Here is a 23,502-nt window from a genome sequence, read left to right as displayed (position 1 = left end):
GGTCATTCATGATCCAAGAGGGTGTAGATGATTGTTCAGCTCTATTACCACCTTGTTTTGACCTTGTAAACCATTCTGATTGGTGGTGGTAAACCATTTTGTACCAGCAACAAACCATATTGATGACCTTTTGCTGATGGCAGATGCTAATAGCAACTAGGTACTGTTTAGATCGATATCTTCTTACTGTAACTGTTGAACCTTTGTGAACTGGACATTCCCTCTTTATCATTCTCTCTCATCTTTCAACTTTCATCAGTTTTCATCCATCCATTGGCATTCTCGTTCCATCACGCAGCGCTCACAAACCTGCTAAACGCAAAAGCTTGTCAAGGCACATTTACCGCTTAGACACAGCATATACAAACACACACAAACAAAAATGCACACCCACAACGAACAAAGGCAGTGTCAGTCAGCTGTCAGGGGATGGACAGAGAGAGAGATTTGAGAACTATACAGCCAACTCTTCTGTGTTTTCTGTTTGGCCTGAGGTGTTTGGGTTGTGTTTTATATGTGTGTGTGTTGTAAGTACAACTCCTACCGGCAGGACCTCCATCTATCATTTATTCTATCTGACAATGTATTCATTCATCCAAACCTCGGCAAGGGTTCTTAAAGAGATCAGTTCGGTTATATTTATTATTATTATTATTATTACTAACTTATTACAGTTTTCATTATAATATGTACACTACTGGTATAAAGCTCGGTCAGAGTTGGTAAGTTTTTTTTTTATGTTTTTGAAAGAATGTCATGCTCTATAAAGCTGTATTTATTCGTTCAAAAATAGTCAAAACAATAATATTGTGAAATATTATTAGAATTTAAAATGACTGTTCTCTACAGAGGTGTATTGCATTCACTTGAAGAAAAAAAAATCTACTCTGTTTTTCTGAATTAACGAGTTAATTTTTCATGAGAAATTTTGTTTTGCTGTTTTTCTGAATTAACGAGTTAATTTTTCATGAGAAATTTTGTTTTGCTGTTTTTCTGAATTAACGAGTTAATTTTTCATGAGAAAAATTTTTTTTGCTCTGTTTTTCTGAATTAACGAGTTAATTTTTCATGAGAAAAAAAAATTTTGCTCTGTTTTTCTGAATTAATGAGTTAATTTTTAATGGATTTTTTTTTGCTCTGTTTTTCTGAATTAATGAGTAAAACTTTTTTTCTCAAGAAAAACTAACTCATTAATTCAGAAAAACAGAGCAATTTTTTTTCTCATGAAAAATTAACTCATTCATTCAGAAAAACAGAGCAAAAACTTTTTTCTCATGAAAAATTAACTCATTAATTCAGAAAAACAGAGCAAATTTTTTTTCTCATGACAAATTAACTCGTTAATTCAGAAAAACAGAGCAAAAAAAAATTTTCTCATGAAAAATTAACTCATTAATTCAGAAAAACAGAGCAAATTTTTTTTCTCATGAAAAATTAACTTGTTAATTCAGAAAAACAGAGTAGATTTTTTTTTCTTCAAGTGAATGCAATACGCCTCCGTAGTTCTCTATGTTGATATATTTTAAAATGTTAATTTATTTCTATAATGGCAAAGCTACATTTTCAGATTTATCTTCATTGTAATCATTCATAATTCATTCTAATACGCTCGATTTGGTGCTCAAGAAACATTTATTATTATTATTACCATCACAGTTGAAAACAGTTGTTCTGCTTAATATTTTTGGTACAAACCATGTTACCGTTTTACCATTTTTTCAAGATTCTTTGAGGAATAGAAAAGTTCAAAAGTCTTTACTGTCACTTTCGATCAATCGAATGATTCAAAAGAATGCATTCTTCCTAAATAAATACTAAAATCAGGATCTGAAAGAGCCTTATTGCCAAGGAATTTACCCTGCTATTAAAGCTTCCAGTTAAAATCTTAATAACCCCAAACTTTTGAACGGTGTATATTTGTGTATTGTTGCGCACAGTTAAAGTGTTCCTGGAAGAGGTGTGTGTTTGTGTGAGAGAGTAAGTGTGAAGTTTTTGTTTGTTGTTGTTGTTGTTTTTGTCACTGGACCTACAGGAATATCATCTCTGTCATGTGGGATTACTTTCTTTGAGTTATATGTTGTTTGGGAGGTCATTCACAATGGATCAGTGATTCAGCACTACGAAGAATAAAGCTCTTACTGTATTTCACATACGCACAGGTTTATAAAGAGTGTGATTTGGCTTTTAGCTTTAGATCTACAATATGAAATGGCCACTAGAACAGGAAGTAGGCATACTTGTGGTCGGAGACGAGTGACATGTCATGTGAATCTGAATAGGCGCACACAGAGGCCATGCTGTTTGCGTTTGCATGTGAGCGCCCAGCCCTGATTGTGGCTCGCTAAGTGCCGCCCTTATTGCATTAGAAAGAAAGATGCCACAGTTTAAAAAAAAAAAAAAATTCAATCCAATCATTAACCTCATTCCTTTCTCTCTCTTCCTCCCTCCCTCTTTTTCTCTCCCGTTTTTCTCTCGTTCTCTCCCACTACCTCTTTACAGTCTCACCGCACGATATACAAGTCCACCAGGTCACAGTGGAATAGCAGCCCCTCAGAAGAAAAACACAAGGTAGAGTCTTTACAGTATCTGCCTGCTCTCGCTCTGTTCTGACACATGAAACTCTCCGCAGACCTTCAGGCTAGAGACCGGGAAAGCCGATCTACTGACGTTCAAAGCCGTAGCAACAGTTCTGGGTGATGGAAGTGGTGGATGATAAACGTATGCTGGTGGTGTCCGTTCTTCAACTGTAGTCTAGTTTTTTTCTCCCCTTTTTTTAAACTGAATATCTTGAGCGGATGCATAATGTCCTGAATCATCCCTAGATCTTGAACGCTGTTTATCTCTGACCGCTTTAGCCTGGAGGTTTCTGTAGTTTGAAGCTTCGGCAGCAGTTGTTTGGCCCTGAAAGCATTTGCTTCATCTCAGAGCTGGTTGGAAGCTGAGTGCTGGCGAAGCATTTCAAGCAGCCCCTGGCCAAACTATGTGAGAAATGTGATGGACACTATGTGATATAGCGCTTACTCCACTGACAGCCTGATGGCTAGGGTTCAACTGATGGCATTATTTGCTCAAAGACAATATGTGCCTGCTGGGAAAGGCACAGGAATAGAGACGCTGCAGTTCTCTTTGACTTATATGAGGTCTGGGATCTTCTCTCAAAGCACTGATATAAAAAGTGTCCTGAACATCAACTTTTTTTCATAGTGGACTCTGCTCTCGTCCTAAGTTCAGATGCACCGTATGTTTTATTGTGTAGACTTTTAAATAGCCTGTTAGGATGTAGAGGGCTGCTCACACCTATGTTATGAGTGGGCTACATTACTGGCAATAGCTTTTGAAAATCTAATCAGATATGAGATTTATGGGTGGTTGTCCGTGAAAACGCCAGGTAAAATGCATTGGAAAGTAGATATATTTAAAATTTTAAATAAAATTATAATTATATAGTATAATTACTATATAAGTACAGTATCTCTAAGTACACACTTTCTCCTGTTTATGTGTTTGTGTTTAGAAAAATGCATGTAAACTACAATTAAGGCTTGATTAAAGATGAACTGAACTGAAATTTGAGAAAAGGTGATATAACAGATGTATTTTATTTATTCTCATTGGTACAATTTTTAAAATGGCAGAATTTGTTAAAAGGGATAAAATGGTACATTGAAAGTGTTGTTTTTGTTACACGGGCGCCGCCATGTTGGATTTCAACGTTCGACTACGTCACTGGCATGGTAAGCCACTCCGTTGCCTACCCGCACAAGCAGAACAGCCGTAGCTTGTAAACAGTCTGAGGCTCGCTGACATGGCTGAGGAAACAGATTTTTTAGCGACACACTATTTAGAGATGTGTACTTTCGTCAATGAGTACATGAAACGTCTGACAATGCACAAAATGTTTTATTTACACAAGTTACAAGTTCAATGCATCACGTTAACGTTACTCGAATCCTTGATATTCGGGTGAGGGGGAAAAGATCCCTGATGTATAGTTCACTGTAAAGGATGGGATTTTCTCCTTCCTAAATGCACCCTCGCCCATAGAGTGAACTGCCAGTACGCTGTTAATCTAAACAATCTGAGAAAAGTCTAACAAGTTAGCCCAGCCGTCACCTATTCGTAAAATACCCTGCTACTTATGGGGCGGTCCAGCGTCTCAGCTCGGACATCCATAAGAGACAGCATAGCCTCCTTCAACACGTTTCTCTCACTGAACAGCATCCGAAATGAACGGTGCATGGTGATGCATTTTTCGCCGATCAATAAATGTCCATGTTGACCTCTCTGCAACAGATCGTCTCCGTTCAATGTCTATGCTCCACAGCGCTCGCGCCCACAGTCACTTTCCCCCAAACGATCCTGTACTGCAAGTGAAGCCTGAAACTGATCGTCCTCCATGTGGTGGTAGTTAGACACTACCGGCCTGTCCCTCACGGGCTCAAATGAGTAATCCATGCCGTTAAAAGCGTTCATTTTCGTCTGTGTATACAGGACCTACAGCTGTTGTCTATGGCGTTCCGCGGGTCCTACCATGCCAGTGACGTCATCGGAACTGCCAGCGCTAACAAGCGCAATTTTGCGTTGCTTAAAAAAGCTATATTAATATATATTTTAAAAAAATGTTTAGTGTAATTTACTTTTAATTGTCATAAACAACACGTTTTCAACGTCGATATTTTTCAGTTCAGTTCATCTTTAAAGGTACAATAAAGTGCCTTTTTGAAAAAAAGCTGGCTAGCTGGCTCTGTCGCTATGGTTACTATAGCAGTACGAGCGGAAAGCGAGCGTAACGCGGAAATGACGCCATTGACTGGCGAGTCCTCGCCCCTGCTGACACGTCCCGTTTCCTTGGTTAAAATCGCAATTTTCTCACGATTTACAAATAGTTGGAAACATTGGGGATATTGTAAGTAATCAACTAAACAAAATATATAACATTGGCCGAGTGTTTTTTGGATATTTTTACTACAAAAATCCTACATATTGTACCTTTAATTAAACAGCATTATTGTGTAGTAATTTGGGTTAGAGAGACAAATTTCATAACCTATGATGCTGTTTTTTTTTTTGTTTTGTTTTTACAAAGGGGAAAACAGAAATTAGCGGTCCTCTAGAATCCAAAACTTTCACCTCAATCCAAACTACTTTTTTAGATTACGATTCACCGGAGATGACAGAAGTAGTCTAATTTGATCCTGAAACATCCATCTAATAGGCATAATTTGAAAGATTGTATCTTCCTTAAGGCCTTTTATGTATGCAGCCAGACACAGATTGGAAAAGATGTGACATTTTAATAAAAATCAGTTATTATTTTAGCAGTGCAGATGTTTCATAGTTAAACCCCTTCAAACGCTCACTATTTTTATCTGAGCCCCATTGACAATTTAATTAGTACCCTAAAATAATCAAGAGCAGATCCGGAGACCTGATCTTCCTGCTGCCCATCTCAACTTCAAGTATAGATTTTTCATTATAAGCCCCTAAAGCAGAACATGCCATTTCTTTCGCATAATTTAACAACCCCCATACAACAAAGAAATAGTAATATTTAAAACAAGCTTCCCTGCCATTGGTCAAACAATCAGACAGTCTTTCCTCAACTTGGCTGTGTTGGCTTGTTTTGGGATGCTTAAAAAGTAATGCTTTAAAAATACCATAGATTTTTTTCCCAGAAATTCAGCCTATAAATGTCATATTTGTCAGGATAGGATAAAGTATTTTAGCACATGCAGAAAAATGTATGCACTACAGCTTTAATTCAGGTCTATTTTAGCAACGTTCTCTATCTTCAAATGCCTCGTAAGCACCAAATGTATCCTCTACAGGCATATTTGTGTTTGTGTATGTATACATGATACGTATTTATGCAAAGCATAGTCTAAGGAACATTTCAAGACTAAATTAGAAACCCAAATGCTGATGTCAGATGTTGCCTGCATCTCTGAAACAGGGCAAACTGAATCTGCTCACTTTTGATGTGTTTTCATTGCAAATTCAGGGGAAAAATCTGCAGATTTCAACATGATAAAATGCTTTACGCTCAGCTGAGGATACAACGGTTGTATTGATAGCTGAAAGCATGATAAAATTAGTCAGCATATTTAATAAACAAACACATGAGGGCTGATGTGAATCTGCTGAGCTCTCAATAGACATCAATTCCATGTTGGCCTGTTATAACATAAACTTCTAAAACCCGTTCGTTCAGATGCTGTTCTCGATTCATGCAAAGCTGTCCACCCCAATTTTCACAGAAATGACCTCTCTGAGAAATAACACGAGATATGCTTTTTCAGGGCCGCTTTTCACACTTAACAGGTCAATAGGGAAAAGCAGACATTCCTAATGGGAAATGAGCGAGTGATAAAGCAGTGTCATTATAGAGGCTTGATGAGACATGCACCTCAGCTGCCTGAATCATTGGTTTCCAATCCATCATTTCTGAGAAAGATATTTGCTCTGATTATTTATAATAAGACTTTTCAAACATATTTGATCAGGAATGAACTTCAAATGATTTGGTTTTATGGTTTTATTAGTTTATAAACTTGGTTTGTGAAAATCAATTGCCCTTTGCCTTAATCAGATTTGAGTAACGTGGAACATTTCTGTTTGATGAGAAATTAATCAGCTCTGTGAAAATGTATATATATATATATATATATATATATATATATATGTCAATGAACCTGTAAATCCCTGCCTTTCCTGTTCTCCGCCCCCCATGACATGTTTATGAGATGTTGTTAGGCTGATGTGCCACGGGATTGTGTTTCCCAATTAAAAACTACCACTCGTGGGTCATTAACAAGCTTTGTGCAGGAGTAAATCATCAATAACGTGGATACAGCCCAGTGCAATGCAAAGAATACACACACACACTCCAGGCTAGTTTCATTGCCGATTTTAGAGCAATTAAGAGCTGCATATTATGTTGGCTTGTTGAGGAATCTATCTATCTATCTATCTATCTATCTGTCTGTCTGTCTGTCTGTCTGTCTGTCCGTCCGTCCGTCCGTCCGTCCGTCCGTCCGTCCGTCCCTTGCTCCTAAACCTTGGCCCTACCCCTCCGTTTTGCGCATTCACGTCTAAGCGTAGGGTGTCCCGATTCTTTTTGAGATGGTTGGGTAGGGCTACTTTGCACTTTATTTGCTTTTATAATAATACTATAGTCATTTAAATTAAGAAATTGTATAATAAATCACTTTTCAGAAAACAGAAAAGACATACATTTCGAGGAAGGGATGTTATAATCATCATGTTTCCTCAAAGTTAAGAGCAGCTGCGCTGATTGTCAGTCGTTGTCATGGAGAAATCCTGTAAAAACTCCGTAACGCCAGAGCCATCGCCGACGGCTTATGACGTATCGGGTTCATGAAGAGTTGTTCCATTTTGTAGGGGAATATTTCAACCCCTTGGCCCTTGTAACTCTATTTTAAGGGCAAGGGGTACACTCGAAAACAAGGAGTAGGGCCAAGGGGTGAATTGGGATTGAGCCTAACTGTCTTAGACCATCGAAGTTTTAGACCATCGAAGTGAGGACAAATTGAGTAAAGTGAAGACATTTTGGATGGTCCTCACTTTCTGAGAGCCCTTTAAATGCCTGTCTGAGGGTCAAGACTTGGTTTTAGGCATCAGGTTATAATTACAAAGGGTAGGTTTAAGGTAAGGGTTTGGGTTAGGCAGTTTGTTGTAATGGTAGGGTTAGGGCAATACGATAGAGATTGAATTGTGTCAATCAATGTCCTCACAAAGATAGATATATGCAATCTCATACAGCTCATATCCAGTGATTGAAGACCAAACTAATGTGTTAGTGTTGTGTGTTACAGGTTACCAGGTCCCTCCAGAGTCCCCGCTGCAGGCAGCGGCAGTAGCAGCAGTAAAGCCCACGGCTCCTCAAACCTGAACCGAAGGAGCCAGAGCTTCAACAGTATTGACAAGAGCAAACCACTGCAGTATGCTAGCGGCAACGACAGAGGTGAGTAATTTACAGACTTTACATGTTCTACCTTAATATTAAAATCACAGCAGCAGCTATATCATGTTATCCACTAGATGGTGCCACTATCTAAGAAACAATAGAGCTGTGGGAACGGGCAAGATGCTCTAAGCTGGTTCCCCCCGGTAACAAAATGCATTTCTTATTACATTTTCATGATGTAAATAAATCTGCAGGAAAACACATTTCCTGAGGAAAATTTTGGGACTTGAAGCATAATATTGCACTGCGGTTCCTTTGTGGTGTGTTATTCACATCTGAAAAGGTGATCTGCCCTAGGCATTCACTGTCCTCACCCTACATATTTAGAGATGACGTTAATGTTATATTTTTGCTTCATCCACATAACCGACCTATTCAGTGTTCACTTCAGATTTCATCTTCCTGTCAGAGCCGAACCATCACTCAAAGCCGACTTCATAAAACCACACGGCTAAACCACACGACACCAGTGTGTAAATCTCCACAGGCTAGTTGGTTACTTCATAAATCTGCGCTAGGCCTGATGGAGTGTGTCGATTGAAGTCGGGTTGGGAGTTCAAAGACGTGTGACCTGTGTTTCGCCCCTACCTCACCCCTCACAGCAAGGATCCATGGCGATCGGTGAACAAAACGCAACTGATTTCCCTCGCAGACTGTTTGTTTTGGCTGTGCTGCCCGATTAGATTTATACTGGACTTTACTGGTCCTTGCTCACCGTTAGCACAGATGCTGGTGTTCCCAGACACTGGGTGCGGAGAGGGCGAGACGGCACACACAAAGCCAGACAAAGGTTCTCACATGGCAGATGGAGCTTTGATGAATCAGAGAGTCCTAATAGGCGACGTCTCTCTTGAAACCCATGGCTGCCATTTTCCATTGGGCCTAACATTACTCAAAACTTTGATTTACAGGGCTACTGCGCTAATACCTCCACAGATGAGAAAAGCAAACTCCCTTCTGCCTTTTTTTTCCCCTCATCTTCCTTCCTTTCTTCTGTCCAAAGAGTCTGCCGCACTGGAGGAACCATGGGAGGGGCTGGTAGGGAGAGAATGAGCTCTGTTCCAAAAACTAGTGAGCTGCCTTCCTAGCATTTTAGGACACACGAAAGCTGTTCCAGACAATAGACAGAAAAATGATGCTGCCTTTTGAGACTTAATGTTTTGGCCAAATTGTAAAGTTATGGTCACATGTGGATTGTCAATAGTGTAGCGATAGTGTATTTTGGTCAATGTGGTGAATCCATGTGTCCAACTTGAACCAAAATTTCCTGATTGAAATGACTATTTTACCTGCGAAAATTTGCAGTAAAACAGTAAAAATGGTTGCACCTTCATATGGGAGGATATCCCATAATGCATTTTGCCAAACGAGAAGCTGGAAAAGCTGCAGGAATGGTCTGGTACATATATGAATTGGAAAAATCGTAACTGTAGTCACACTATACAGTTGAAAGATCCAGTAAAATAGTGTATTAGCTGGACCAGCCTGAAAAAAAATTAAAACTTTCATTATTTTTATGACACCATTATTGTGTAATTCTGTTTCTGATTTGAAATGTTTTGTTGAAGCATAATTTCTAACAACAGTTACTTAGATTTCGGTCCCCATTCAAATAGATCAGGAATTTCCAAACTATTTTGTCCCCTTTAGATTTTAATTCATATTTCAATAATTGAGCAACACATTTGCATGTTCATGGTTCTGTGAAGTTTTGTAAGGGTTACATGAGATGCAGGTAAACTAAATGTTTTCATTTTCATAAAAAAAAGAAATGTATTTAAATTTGATTTTTTTTATGATTTAATAAATTATTAATTAATTAAAAGCTTTTTGGCTCACAACCCCCCTGCAGTTCCCTCTCGCGCCCCCAGGGGTTCACAAACATAAGTTGCATAGTAAGTTGGGTAACCCTGAAATTAAATATAAAATATATATTGTATAATATTGATAAAATATAAATAGATATACTTGCGTATGTTGTTATGTATATATTATGCATATTGTAAAAACTTAGCATAATTAGCAATCAATTAGCTTAGCAACATGCAATCAATTAAGCTGTGAGATGAGTTTTATTTGCTCTCTATGCTGCCTACATAGAGTTCCAAATCAGGCACTTATGACGGTTGGGATGCTGCCTTTGTAGCCCTTTAGGCAGCTTGCTTGGTTCTGAAACAGAGCTAGCATGTAGTCTTTTATTTTATGGCAGGCTTGAATACAAATTTCATAATCTGGAGTTTGACCTTTAACTGGTTTAATCCTTAACCTCAAAATCTGTCATCAGCACCCAGTGCTACTGTCACCTGCGTATCTCAGCACAAAGCCTCTCTGTGGATGCAAATCTCACACTGTTTATAAACCCTATGCCAAGTTAGTAGGCACAAACACTTGCATGTTTAGTAGTCTTGTATAACAAAGCTAATTTCTCCATTCACACTGGCTGCAGGAGTGAATCAGCACGTTTATAGCTCAGTTCAGAAGGCTTTCAAAAGCAATATGTCCAGTTCCTGAATTAGTTTGAAGGAAATCATTGTTATTTAGCACACTCAGTGAACTTCTGGCATAGCTTCATACAGGAGCACCTGTGACGGTGGAGATATAGCAGAACTGGGCAGAAGACATAATAAAGAAAGCCAGAGGCAAAGGAAATGGCTAATGTGATCCATTCTGGATTAGACAGTAGTGAAGTATTTTCATTACAGAGTTGCTGTCAGTACACCTGTTAAAATGTTTGTTTTGGAATGTGTATGGCATCCTACCAGAATTTCACTTTCAACATATAAAGTGGTGTAGAGAAAAGACTGGTAGCTATGGTAACCACGTTTCGATGGTCTGGTGTGTGTGTGTGTGTACGTGCAAGAGAGAGGCTGCTATTTAAGCTGCACTGTTATCTCCAAAGACGGGGTTAATTTAGCTGACACATGCACTGAAGCTCGATCCACACAACACTCATTCATAGTCCAATCACTGTTCCCTCTACATGATTTTCAATGGAACCAAATGAAGTCCCATCTCCTCCTCTCTTCTTTTGTGTTTAGAATTTTTCAGCTTGAGACTTTGATGCAAATCAATGTTAGGAACAGCCTGAGTTACTGAGAGATTAAGCAGATTTACTTGCAGTTTGTTGTGTTACAAGGCAGCTGAAGCATTGGTGCATTAGTGATCTTTTTAAATTCACAGAAACTCATTAAAATTGTATTTTATTTCAATTTGAAGTTCAGTGAAAGCAATCTAATTTAAAAACACTTTAGAGTGAATCTCACAAAACAAAGTTTTATTTGGCATTAAAAAAGTTTTTTTTTTTTTCATTCTAATATTATTTTCATGACAAATGTTTTATTTTTTATTTCCTTTTTGGAATTTTGGAACATAAAATATAATTATCTAATTCTCATTAGATTCTCATTACTGCAATTTAAATGTTTTTTACAGTATTACAATGTTTTGAATTTGTGAAAAAATACTTTTCAACACCATTTATTTTTATTTCTTTATTTTTATTTTTATTACAATAGTACAATATATAAAAATATGCCTTCGTCTGGTTGCATGATATTCACTCTTAAAATGTAAAACATACACTTACAAAGAAGTACTTGTGTACATTAGTGGAATCAGATGGTAAAACCATGGTGATTTGGTATATATGTTGGTACTGTATGATAATGATTATTGTATTTATATGCCATATTCATTATAGGTGCTTGAAAGAATGTCATTCCTTATAGAAAAAGATGAAAATAACAGTTTGGTAATACAATTGTACTTTTGTGTCAGTAATGTACAATCCACAGAAATCTAGTCAAAGTAATCTGATTTATATACACATACATTTTAAGTCTGCGCCCTGAGCTTTGCAACGGGAAGTTGTCGTTATTGGACTGAAAGTCAAAGTTACATTTGTGCTATGTCATGATCTAAAAGGCTTGATATATGTAGATCAGTGAACATTATGTATTGGATTATATATATATATATATATATATATATATATATAGATATTCTGTGAGCCATGTTGATTCTCTGCAAAACATCTTACATGAATTTACAAAGATCAAGAGTGTGTCTGGCAACAACAAAGTATTTGAAATCCCAAAATCAATTTAGGAGCCAATTTTCTGCCTGAGTGCATCTCAGCGCATTTTTAGTATGCGGTGGTTACAGAGTAAAGATTTGGTTGGAGCACTATCTACTGTATTTCACACGTGCTTATCCCTTTTCTCTCATGTTAATATTTGATTATTGCCGCAGTCATACACTTTTTTTTTTACAATTTTCACAACTCAGACTTGGTATTGATTCTAGGGTGTAGTTTTATCAGTCTAACAGATGTGTCCACTGTGTGGTCTGTTTCTCTGGCACAGAGTCGGTGAAGGGCATCCCTCTGCCAGGCAGCATGAACGGCAGTGGCTCGGTGCCCTCAAGCACCAGCGGGCAGCAGCTGGCCTCTGCCATCCCCTCTCCCACAGCTGGAAAGTCCTGGCGCAGCAAATCCATGAACATAAAGCACAGTGCCACCTCGTCCATGCTGGCCACCAAGCCGCCAAGCCCAACCGCTTCCCCGACTCCTCCCTTATCATCTGATCGCCTCCGGCCCCCAATCACAGATGCCTCCAAATCAGCCCCCGGCAACCAGCGCTCCATGTTGGAGAAGTTCCGGCTCATCAACCCTCGCTCCGCATCCAGAACCTCGCCCTCGGTGGCCGAAATGGCTCTTCAGGAGGAGGACGACTTGTCAGAGTTTGGAGATGAGGGGACCTGCAGTCCCACACCACCCTGTGGGATCTCGAAACAGCAGGGGAAGACTTCCGCATCCTCCTTTGCACCCCCAAACAAGACCAACAACTGTAAGAACCACAACAATAAGTCCTTGCCACAGCCCAAAGACAAAGAAGAGAAGAACAAGACAAAGAACAAAGCCAGCACACCACCCAAAGAGGAGCCAGTAATAGTGGAGCCCTCTAAAAAAGGCTCAAAGATCGCCAGCTTCATCCCCAAAGGAAGCAAAACATCTGCAGCCTCTGTGAAGAAAGAAAGTGCAATCCCCGCCTCCAGCGGCATCCCCAAGTCTGGTCTGAAGGCTCCGGCGGCGAACACCAAGCTTGTAGCAACTCAGCCTAGTGTACCTACTACAAGTGAGAAGACCAAACATAGTAAAGGCAGTCAGTCTATATACATGCAAAAATCTTTGGGAGGTTTGGAGAATCGTAAGACCAGCATGGTGTCATCAACCAGTACCTCAGCACTTTCTGGATCCGCCACCTCAGGGCTGGGTGGTGGAGGAGCTCTAGGAGGCAATGGGGTAGTACAACTTCCCCAGCAGCAGCAATACAACCATCCCAACACAGCAACCGTCGCCCCCTTCATGTATCGGTGAGTGATTCTCAAACACAGTTGGACGTGATTGTTGCATTTTCAAATGTCTTGCTTTGCATATTGTGAACGATGGTTGCCGAAATTGTGGGTACCTGCTTAATTGTCCTGTTCAGTCACAGAAGAGTCCACCTCTGTCATATTACATTTACCTTTATACCCCTAGTGAATTAATTAAGAGCAGGTGGACTTTGTCAAATTTTGGATAAAATTAGATACAAATCCCTCAGTAGAGAAAACAAACTTTCTCTAACTTTCCTCATCATAGACCCTGCTGGCTTCTTGTCCTGGCAGGGCTACTGGGGTCTATATATCCAATGACGGTTAGAGACATTGAAGTGTAAGGCGCAGATAAACAGACAGATCTGGGTTCCTTGGTTCTATTCTGGGTTGGAAAATCGTTATCATTATCCATGAGACAGCAGGACCATGTCTCTGTAATTACCCTCAATAGACAGGCAAAGATGAAACCCTCATCCCCAGGAGGTCCAGAATAATTACCTAATTTTTTACTCATTCTGCACTCTGATAACCAGTAGTGGCTTTTGCCAAATGTAACAGGTACTATTCATAATCACTAGTGGTTCACAAGATACACCATAAACTATCTACAAAGTACAGAAAAATCCAGTTTTTGTTTAGATGTGGAAATTAATATCTGCATGAACGATCTGACTCTTATAGAGTTGACCTGGTGGGAAATGCACATGTTCCGACATGTTGCACAGTGGTGTTTCTGTGCAGGCAAACCTGGGATTTAGTCATTTTCAAATCAATCATTTCTTCACTCTACTGTCAGAGTATAGGCAGAATGAGAAATCTGGAGGATGTCTTGTTAAATCTGACTGTGGGGGGTGATGTTAACAGGATGGATCTCTTTTCATTATAGATTGTCTAGACAAGATTCCTGTTTTGACCAGACGGGGCGAGACCCCTCTTACACACATAGGCTAACAGAGCAACATAAAGCATTAGTAATTACAGACAAATATATGTTGAACTAATCATCTTTTATCAAACCAGCTTTTAAACTCACAAACACACACCCACTGATCATCTGTCCATTGCATCACACATCCAATCTCGCAAAGCTTTGCAAGAAAAAGCAGTGGGTAAACATCTCATCTCGACAGTATTAATAGCCCGAGTGGGAACCACTTAGACGTTTGCCAGACCGCCTCGTTTGAGGGGCGTGGCTTCCCTCAGTCCTCACCAAGAGACCGGTGACATCACAAATGATGACTAATGAGGGTGAATAGGTTTGAGTGGAGGAAGAGGAAGTAGGAACAGAAAAGAGAATAACATGTGATTGATGGGCAGAGGGCATTCATAACAGTTTGAGTCAGCTTGTTAAAAAAGAGAATGGTCCTATGACATGGAAGACTGACATGATGAGAGTGTTAAAAGCGAGGGAGGAAGAGTATTGTCCTTGAGCGATTGTGTATGTTCAGTAACGTTTAATCCTTCTCTTGATAAAGAGCTCTCAAACCTGTTGACCCCAGTCTGACATGCCTGCACAAACTGAACCTTTACAGCTCAACGGCTTTCATAAAAACACACTCACCACCTTACCGGTTCATTATTCACAGGAAGATGATGGCGTTTTCTTAAAGCAGTGTTTGGCATTCTCAGTGTCGTCTCATAAGGATTATAACCTAAAGTCTTAATGGAATTTTACACTGAAGCCTTTATCACACTCCACCACTGCAGATCTTCCTCTCGAGAGCTTTGCTTGGCACTGTAAAACCTGCAGGGCTGCGACAGCGCTCAATGGTGCTGCTGCATTTTGAATGGGTCCACATATTGAGCATGTTCTTTAAAAATACACTTTTTGACATGTCTGGCAAAGGTGGGTCAGTTGATGTAGTTGCATTACCAGCATCAAAACTGCAATTTTGTGTTAACCCTTATGCTGCATTAGGGACATTTTTGGTCTTTTGCAGTTTAATTTCTTTGACCATTTTGGCTGTTTTAATGCAAATGGTATGAAATTTGGCAAAATTGTGACTTTTTGGAAACATGTAAAAAATGTGATCCCATTTTGCAAAATATGTATAACACACACTGTGTAGTAGATCAAATAGTAACACTCAGCACCATAAAGACCAAAAATGGCCCATTGAAACCCATTAAAACGTTGTTTAAATCTGAGGCTGTCAGTAATACATGAAACATGATTTTTGCACAAACATCCTTTCATTTTGAAGCAAAAGCATTATATTTGCATTATATAGTGTATTCCACCAGATGACGTCACTACATATTTATTCCCTATGGGTGGAAATGCACCTTATTTTAGGCAATAGGCAATGTTTAATAGGTGGCCATTTTTGGTCTCTAACGCGATAAGTGGGATTTTTTGCAAAGTGGGACTGTGATAATCCAAATCTAAAGTTTTCTCTTTGCATTTAGTTTATTGAAAATAATTGAATTTTTGTGTTTTTTCCTCTTATACAAATCGATGGTTTCGCAAACAAAACTGGTAATTAAAGGGTTAAAATCCTGAAATTGAATACATTTTTGGTAGTTATGATGAGGACTGATGCTGGTTAAAAGATTTAACTTGGTAAAAGTGGAAAATAATAATAATATATAATATTTTAGGCAATGTTTAATATGTGGCCATTTTTGGTCCTTAATGCACTCAACGGTGTTAAAAATCTAATGCAGCACAAGGGTTAATGTAAATATTCATACACTACTCAAAATTAGCAGGTTGGTAAGATTTGATTATGTTTTTGAAAGCAGTCTCTCAACAAGGCAACATTCATTTGTTTAAAAGTACTGTAAAACAGAGGGTTTTTTTAAGGTAGTGCCTTATTACCTACCCTCCAACAACCCAGTCAAACACTAGAAATGACTTCTTTCAGGTTGGGATGTCTGTGTTGCATGAAAACTACATTAAAAAGATGAAATGATGTGTCTGATGCCCATAAAATCTCCTGTATGTGCCCTTACCTGACCTTCTGTTGAAACTGTGTTCATTCAGTTCACCTACCTGACAGTTTAAGCCCTCTTCCTTTCTGCATCATTTGCTTATTTGCATTCTCAGGCAGAGTTTGTGTGTACGTGGGTGAGTGTTTGTTGTCACAGGTAATTCAGCGTCTCAATGGCACGTGGTGAAACTAACAGTGTGACATGCCACTGAAATATTTGGCTGGTGAATTGGATGTGAGTGACTGTGTGTGTGTGTGTGTGAGAGAGAGAGAGAGAGAGAAGGGAATGTTTATCTGGGCGAGTGCAGGTATCCTGGGACAACTTTGTTGTAGATGTGGTTGTTATGCATATATACAGAGTTTCTCCCAGTCTGTTTCAACTGTTCCAGTCTGAACAACGTCGTATGTGCATGTTTTTCTCAGGTTTTGCTATATTTTTGGGTCCCCACAATGACAGTCAAACCTAAGTCACTACATAACGTCACTATTGTTAGGATGCTAAAAATATGATATTCTCTGTGCAAAATACTATTAATTAATATGCACATTTTCCTTTTGCTTCACGCAGGACGTATTCAGAGAATGACTGCACTACCGTGGTCCCCACTGAACCGTGTCTCAGTCCCACAAAAGACTTGGTCTACAGCAAGACCGCCAAACAGTGCCTGGAGGAGATCTCAGGTACGTCGAGTGCCGCCACATGTGCACACCCACACACACTCAACACACCCAACACACATACACTCACTCAGGCACAGGTTCTCTCTGCAGGCCTCTAGTTCCATGTTGCTATCGCAGCAAGAAAAAGGTCAATTATGACAGGTGGACAAAGGCCGGCCTGGTTTGGGAGGCCAAGCAGCAGAATGTGTTGTTTATTTGTGCTTCTGTGTATTTCTCCATGTGTGTGACAGCTGATAGCTGAAGATAGGTGCATGGGGCTCAGGCTCTGCTCGCACACATATTTTAACAGCCAGTCTGTGAGAAATAAATGCAAATTGTGCCCAATTGCTGCATTTCCCTGCACTGCAGTTACTGGAAATGGAGGCTGCACTATGACATACGTTCCTAGTTGTTCATTTCCTGTGTGAATATTTATCACAGCCACTGTTGTCATAGCTCTCTGCAAATGCTTGGGTTTACTCCATTAATTCTGTACGAGATAAGATTTAATCGGTTTGCGATCGTGTGCATCCCTGAGGTTCCCTGTTGTTATTTTGATATACTTTGTTTGAAATTACCCATCTAAAAAGCTAAAATCCAAGAATCTTTTCTGAAACCAGCCAACTCTTCTTTAATGAGATATAGATTAGTGCTCCAGCTGGCACAACAATGCCTGGAATGTCAAATTAAAGTGAATAAACTGCAGACGAACACATAAGCACAAAGTGGTCAGTCGTTGTATGTCAATAAGAATGCAGGCATGCTGTGGTCATTTTGAAGGTGAGGAACATTGTTGTTTGCAAATGGATCTTGAAGCAGTAATAACATTATGACTCATGGTCAGACATTTACTGGATGTTTTGCCCTGCATTGGGAGAGTTTGGGACAGTTAATGGCTGATGAGACTTAGGAAAGCATACAATTGTTATTGTACCCTGAGCTGTTGAAAACAAACGAAGGAAATAAACACAAATTCTAAACGGTACAATCCAATATACAATAATTTAAGATGATTGGACTTTATCTCAGATCCATGTCTCAAACTGTGCTCTGATTTGCCGAAATGCTATAATATAAAGTCAGATTTTGGATTATGAACTCCAATGTTTCGCTTCTATTATATTCATGAATAGGATGAAACTTATTTTAAACAGAAATTAGAACTCTTGAGCTATGTAAGGGGAGCATGTGGGGAGAGAGAAAAAAAAAAGCATTTTCCTCTTGGATAGCATGTCTACAGGCTTTTTGTTCTACATTATGGGCATGCTTGAAATGCTGTGGTTTGTCCAGTGATGCGTCAGGGAAACCCTCACATGGACTACTTTTAGATGTGAACGTCAGAAATCACTTCCTTTTAAAGTGCATTGTGGGTTCCACCCTGTTGTAAAATGTATTTTACTCCATGCAAGAAGAACAAAATCTATGCATGCACCTGCTTTGTTTTTGCACATTTAGATGTCTGGTTGGTTTGGTGGTATACAGATACAGGTGGTAAAAAAATTCTTCCTTACATTTGTTGTACTTTACAATAAGGTTCATTAGTTGATATATTAACTAACATTAACTAACCATGAGCAATGCATTTGTTACTGTGTTTGTTAAACTTTGGAAGAAAAAGTATTGTTGGTTTAACTTTAAAAAGTAAGTAACCTGGTTGCCTTAAAATTTTAAGTTAATTGAAATGGAAAAAGTGAGTTAATATAATGAAGGAGAATGATTTAATCATCAGAAACTCAAAATGATATGTTATCTGAACTAAATAAATTATTTAAGTTGATTTGACAAAAGAAAAAAATGTTGTGATTACTAATCATGAAAATATTTTTTTACTGTGTAGTTAATAAAAATACATCTGTTAATTGTTTGTTCATGTTAGTTCTCAGTGCATTAACTAATGTGAACAATATTTTAATAAAGTATTTGTAAATGTAGAAATTAACATTAACAAAGATTGCATACAAAATGCTGTATAAGTGCAATTCATTATTAGTTCATGCTAACTAATGTACCTAACTATTGAACTAAAGTATTACCAAATAAATAATAAATAAATATGTATATATTAATAATATAATTTCATATACAATAATACAGACAATCATTTATATTAATGTATTATTATATTATATTATCTGTCTTAAATCATTATAAATTTTTTTTATTTTTTTTAAATCAAATTTTTTTATTATGATTTTAATTTTTGAATGCATAAGAATATGTTGATGAAAAATATTAATTTTAATATAATAATTTACCTGACCTAAAAAGGTTGAAAATCTCTGTTTTGGGATATATTGTGGTCTTAGTTTGAGATTTTTTTTTTGTATGATTTCCTTTCCTTTTCCAGTTGAGCTGTGTGCTGCAGCATTTCCAAATGCATCATCTTAACACCCTTCGCCAGTATGAAGGCAGAGAAATCACAGTGTTACAAGCCAGTTTTGTCTTGCACTATTCCCACAACACACACACACAAAATACCTGTGCTGACTCGGTAGCTAACAGCAACAGGAAACCAGCCATCATTGCTGCAAACAGAAAGACAGTGAGAGGAAAGGAGGAGATAGATAAAGAGAATGAAGCAGCTCACAGCATGTTAAAAGGAGCAGGCGGACCCTGAGCTCGCATCTCGTAGCGCGCGCACACACTCAGTCTCTGCTCCTGTCCCTCGGAGCGAGCCACATGCGCTCACTCCAGCCGGTAATTAATAGACAGAGTGTGTGAAGAGTCCTCGGTTGCTTGGAGAGAAACAGGAAGAGAGGGAAGGATATGTATCACAATTTAACCGTAATCGGCTGCAGATCTGCTTCCCGCAAGCCTCCGTGCTGCATTAAAGGAAAGAAGTGATAGAAGAGGAGGAAGACAAGGAGGAGTGTGCTCTCAGCACGTGCACCTGGATGCTGGTTATTGGCTGCGGCGAGCGAGCGAGCGTGTGTGTGGGCAGGATGATATTTGAAGCTCCCTGGTGCAAGGGGCAGTTTTGCGACTGAGCTTGTGTGCCAGCTGCCACCTGAGGCACGCAGATCATGTGAGTCGGAACAAACTTCAAGATAAGCTTGAACGAGTGCGAGGGATCCTAAAGAACGTGTGAAAACATGAAGCGGGGAGCTGACTTTTCTGTGTTCCAGGGCGGCAGCCCACCTCGCAAGTCACCGCAGTCTCTCCCAGACAATCTAAACCTCCGCAAGCAACGTTCTCTCGGCAACCTCGTGCTGCTTAGTGATGGGGAGCAGAGGGTTTACACCTTTGAGCTGGACGAACCGTCATGTCCACCTTCATCAGCATCCGGGATGTCGTCTTCATCACCTTCGCCCCAACACGGCCGATCCAGCGCTCGTAGACACCCCGAAAGCAGCACCCGAGCTCGGTCGCTCTCGCTGTCCCTCACCAAGATGCTCTCCCAGTCCGAACACTCCCTTATACCTGTGCCCTGGGGTCGTAAGTCCAGCCGGATGGCACCTGCGCATCAGCACCCGCGGCCGGAGTTGGTGGATAAAGCGGGCAACGGTAGAAAATCAGATGAGGACACCCGGGCAGGTCCAGCGGGCACTGGGGGAGACTGGGAGCTTGAGAGTGCCAGAGACGAGCGGGCGCAGCTGGATAAAGAGGTTATACTCACCATGCTGGGAGACCTGGAGCAGGTTTTAAATCCGCAGACACGCCGTAAGTGCCGTGCCGTATTCAGTAGCTACACAGAGTCAGTCAAACTCATCAGTAACATACTGTAACAGTCTTTGTGCCATGCTTGTGCAATGCTGTAGTAATGGTCATATTTATCCCTGTACTCTGTGTGTAACTGCATTAGAAACTGTTGTTGGGGATGTCAGGGTGAGTTATGGTTCTCTGATTGTGCTATGGGAGAACATTTAGAAGCCAGACTCACCTGCCAGCTACGGTAGCATTGCCGTGCTGTCTGCTCCTCTGATCAATAGCTCTATTTACCCTCCCGTCGGTGTGATCCATGATTTTTTTCCTCACCCATCTAATATTAACCGCCAACCACAGGGCTGTTTGTTCGCAAGTCCACCAACTCATCTTATTGAAGTAATTCAGTTCCCTGTAGTTCAGTGTGGTCGCAGCATTCTTTCACACTGCATTTGAGTTAACTCTAAATGTTTTAGAGAGCTATTTCTTACTTGTTTTAGTTGTCACTGTTACTAGTGCTAATTCTTAAAGGGATTGTCCACATGAAATTACAAATTCTGTCTGAAAATCATTTACTTGACCTTATGTCATTCCAAACCTACAGTATGCACGTTTCTTTCTTCTGTGAAACAAACAAAATAGATATTTTGAGAAAAATTCTGTTCTTTTTTGGAGTCCAATGTTGTTTGGACCCCAACAGTCTTCAAAAGATGACAGTCTACATAAAGAAAAAAAAAAAAATATGTATATATATATATATATATATATATATATAAAATTAATTTTTAATTTTTTAATTATTATTTATTTTCATGTAAGGTGCACTATTACTTTTCTAAGCAATCTGGCATTTCTGTTGACTAATGCTTTTAGCCTTGTGGACGATGATATGCATCCCATAAAATGCTACTGTTATTATTGGCTAACATCATTATAGGAAACGGTTTTAACGTCCACTCGAGTAAGTGTTTTTCATGTGAGTTAGTGTTTTGAAAAATAATTTAAAGACAAAGCATTATGAAATCATTTACTTACTGTTTGTGATGCAGCTGTCGTCCATTTCTTTCAAGTTTCTTTGCAAAGTCTCCATTACACTGTGCCTCGCTGATAAAAAACAAAATGCTCCGAACAAACATATAATCCTTCAACGTGATCCGGGACACCTTTAAAATACACCATCCAGTTGTTTTTGACGTTAAGATACTTCTGAAGTCTGTACAGAGACACAAATGAGCTGTTTAAAGGGATACTCCACTGTTTTTTTCATATTAAACTATGTTATTCGAGTTGATACATACCTCTGTCGTCTCACAGAGTGCATGCACTCAATCGCTCTGGCGTGCGAGACACTTTGATAGCACTTAACTAGCCCAGTTTATTCAATATGGGCCAACCAGAGAAGCGTCCAAACACCTCCACGTTTTTCCTATTTAAATACAGTTACACGAGTAGTGTAAATCAACCTAGGAAGGTGACACAAAATAAAATGCACGCACTGAGACGAGAGAGGTATGTATCAACTCGTCTTAGTTTAATATGAAAAAAACGGTTGAGTATCCCGTTAAGCGTGTCAAATCGAATAAATAAAGCAATAAATAAATGCTTTGTTTATAATGAGGAGGCTGTTTTAAGCTATGAAACTTGCAGGATGTTTTAATGGTACAAACACGTCTTACCGAACATTTCAAAAGATGAAGGCAAATTTGATTTCTCATGTCATGGTCCCTTTTAGAAGTTTTTTGCTACTCTATCTTTAACACTACGGTATATTTAATTGGCTAAACTCTTCGCTATTAGGGCACAGAAACCTGCTGTGTCACCCTTTTTCACTTGAAATGAGTGGTACAACACAGCTCTGGATTATGCAAAACACAAGCAGCACAATGCAATCTGCAAAGATTCCAGTGTAGGTTATCTTTCACACTGGCACAATGAGGTTAAATCAAAGCAAATTCTCAGCTAACATCTGATCAGACAGAGCCAGCGGTGTGTCCTCACACCTTCCTTTGCTGCTGACAGGCTCAAATGGTGCTTACAGAAATGTGTCTGCTCGCCCAGAGGGCAACAAGTGCAGTTATACCACCCAGAGCCCTCTTGATCATCAAATACCCGAATCAGAAGCTCTTGTATTGTTTGTTCATTTCCAGGATTCACATGCATTTGCAATGCACATGCACATGTATGCTATATGTGTGTGGGTTTTAAATTGCCCTTTGCACTATATGTGAGATAGTGCAGAAAAGAGAAATGACTTTATTTGCCTTACACAGTTTGGCTGAACGGTCCATTACAATGCTATAAAATAAGCCTTGTGGGTAATAGAGGGCCTGAGACATTCACAGTGGCTCTGTACAGTGGCGCAAAAAGTGGGTATGCGCTATATGCGGCGCATAGGGGCGCAGCACAATGGGGGGCGCCAAAGCGATGGTAAAAAAAAAAAAATTAAAAAATATATATAGGCTATATTGTATTTCTATTTGTAGCTGCTGTTGTGCGTTTCTAAATCATTTCTGCATTCCTTCAATGTTATATAAAATTTTAGAGGACTAACAGCCAGACTAGAGTAGGCGCCCTCATGGAGAAGGGGGGCGGGTAATATCGCGAGCGGGCGGGGGCGCCGTGAGCTCTGAGCGAGCAGGTACGAGTAGTTAGTTGTGGTCGAAAAAGATGGATAAAACAAAATGCTGTGGGGCTAAAAATAGAAAAAGAAAGAGAGAAAAGGAGATGGCATGTCAATTGATGCGACAGCAGCTAAATAACTGCATGCATTGCTGAAAGCCAACAGGTAGGATTTAACTGAGATTCCCGCTGGGCGGACGTGCTTTTTCAGCCGATACATCTCATCTTTTTTTATTTATTTGTCTTAACGGCCCACAAAACTCATACATCGGCGGCCCAATTGTT

General features: G+C 39.4%; 1 protein-coding gene across 20 annotated transcripts in view; it reads left to right on the top strand.

Moving 5' to 3' along the window:
* nav3 (neuron navigator 3) overlaps positions 1-23,502 on the top strand; it is a 288,447-nt gene that overhangs the window by 209,843 nt on the left and 55,102 nt on the right. For 17 of the 20 annotated variants that reach the window (XM_089127018.1, XM_089127023.1, XM_089127022.1 and 14 more), the window contains 4 exons: positions 2,500-2,568; positions 7,836-7,984; positions 12,352-13,360; positions 16,865-16,977. In XM_089127018.1, the coding sequence (XP_088983144.1) occupies positions 2,500-2,568; positions 7,836-7,984; positions 12,352-13,360; positions 16,865-16,977 (1,340 nt within the window). Of the gene's footprint in view, positions 1-2,499; positions 2,569-7,835; positions 7,985-12,351; positions 13,361-16,864; positions 16,978-19,501; positions 20,617-23,502 lie in introns of those variants that run through there. The other 3 variants (XM_089127017.1, XM_089127015.1, XM_089127021.1) reach the window with 2 other exon arrangements.

The sequence above is a fragment of the Pimephales promelas genome, chromosome 24, assembly GCF_988280905.1.
Source record: "Pimephales promelas chromosome 24, fPimPro1.hap1.1, whole genome shotgun sequence".
Taxonomy (NCBI): domain Eukaryota; kingdom Metazoa; phylum Chordata; class Actinopteri; order Cypriniformes; family Leuciscidae; genus Pimephales; species Pimephales promelas.
Note: the sequence above shows the minus strand (reverse complement) of the source record. Positions and strands in the feature narration are given on the sequence as shown.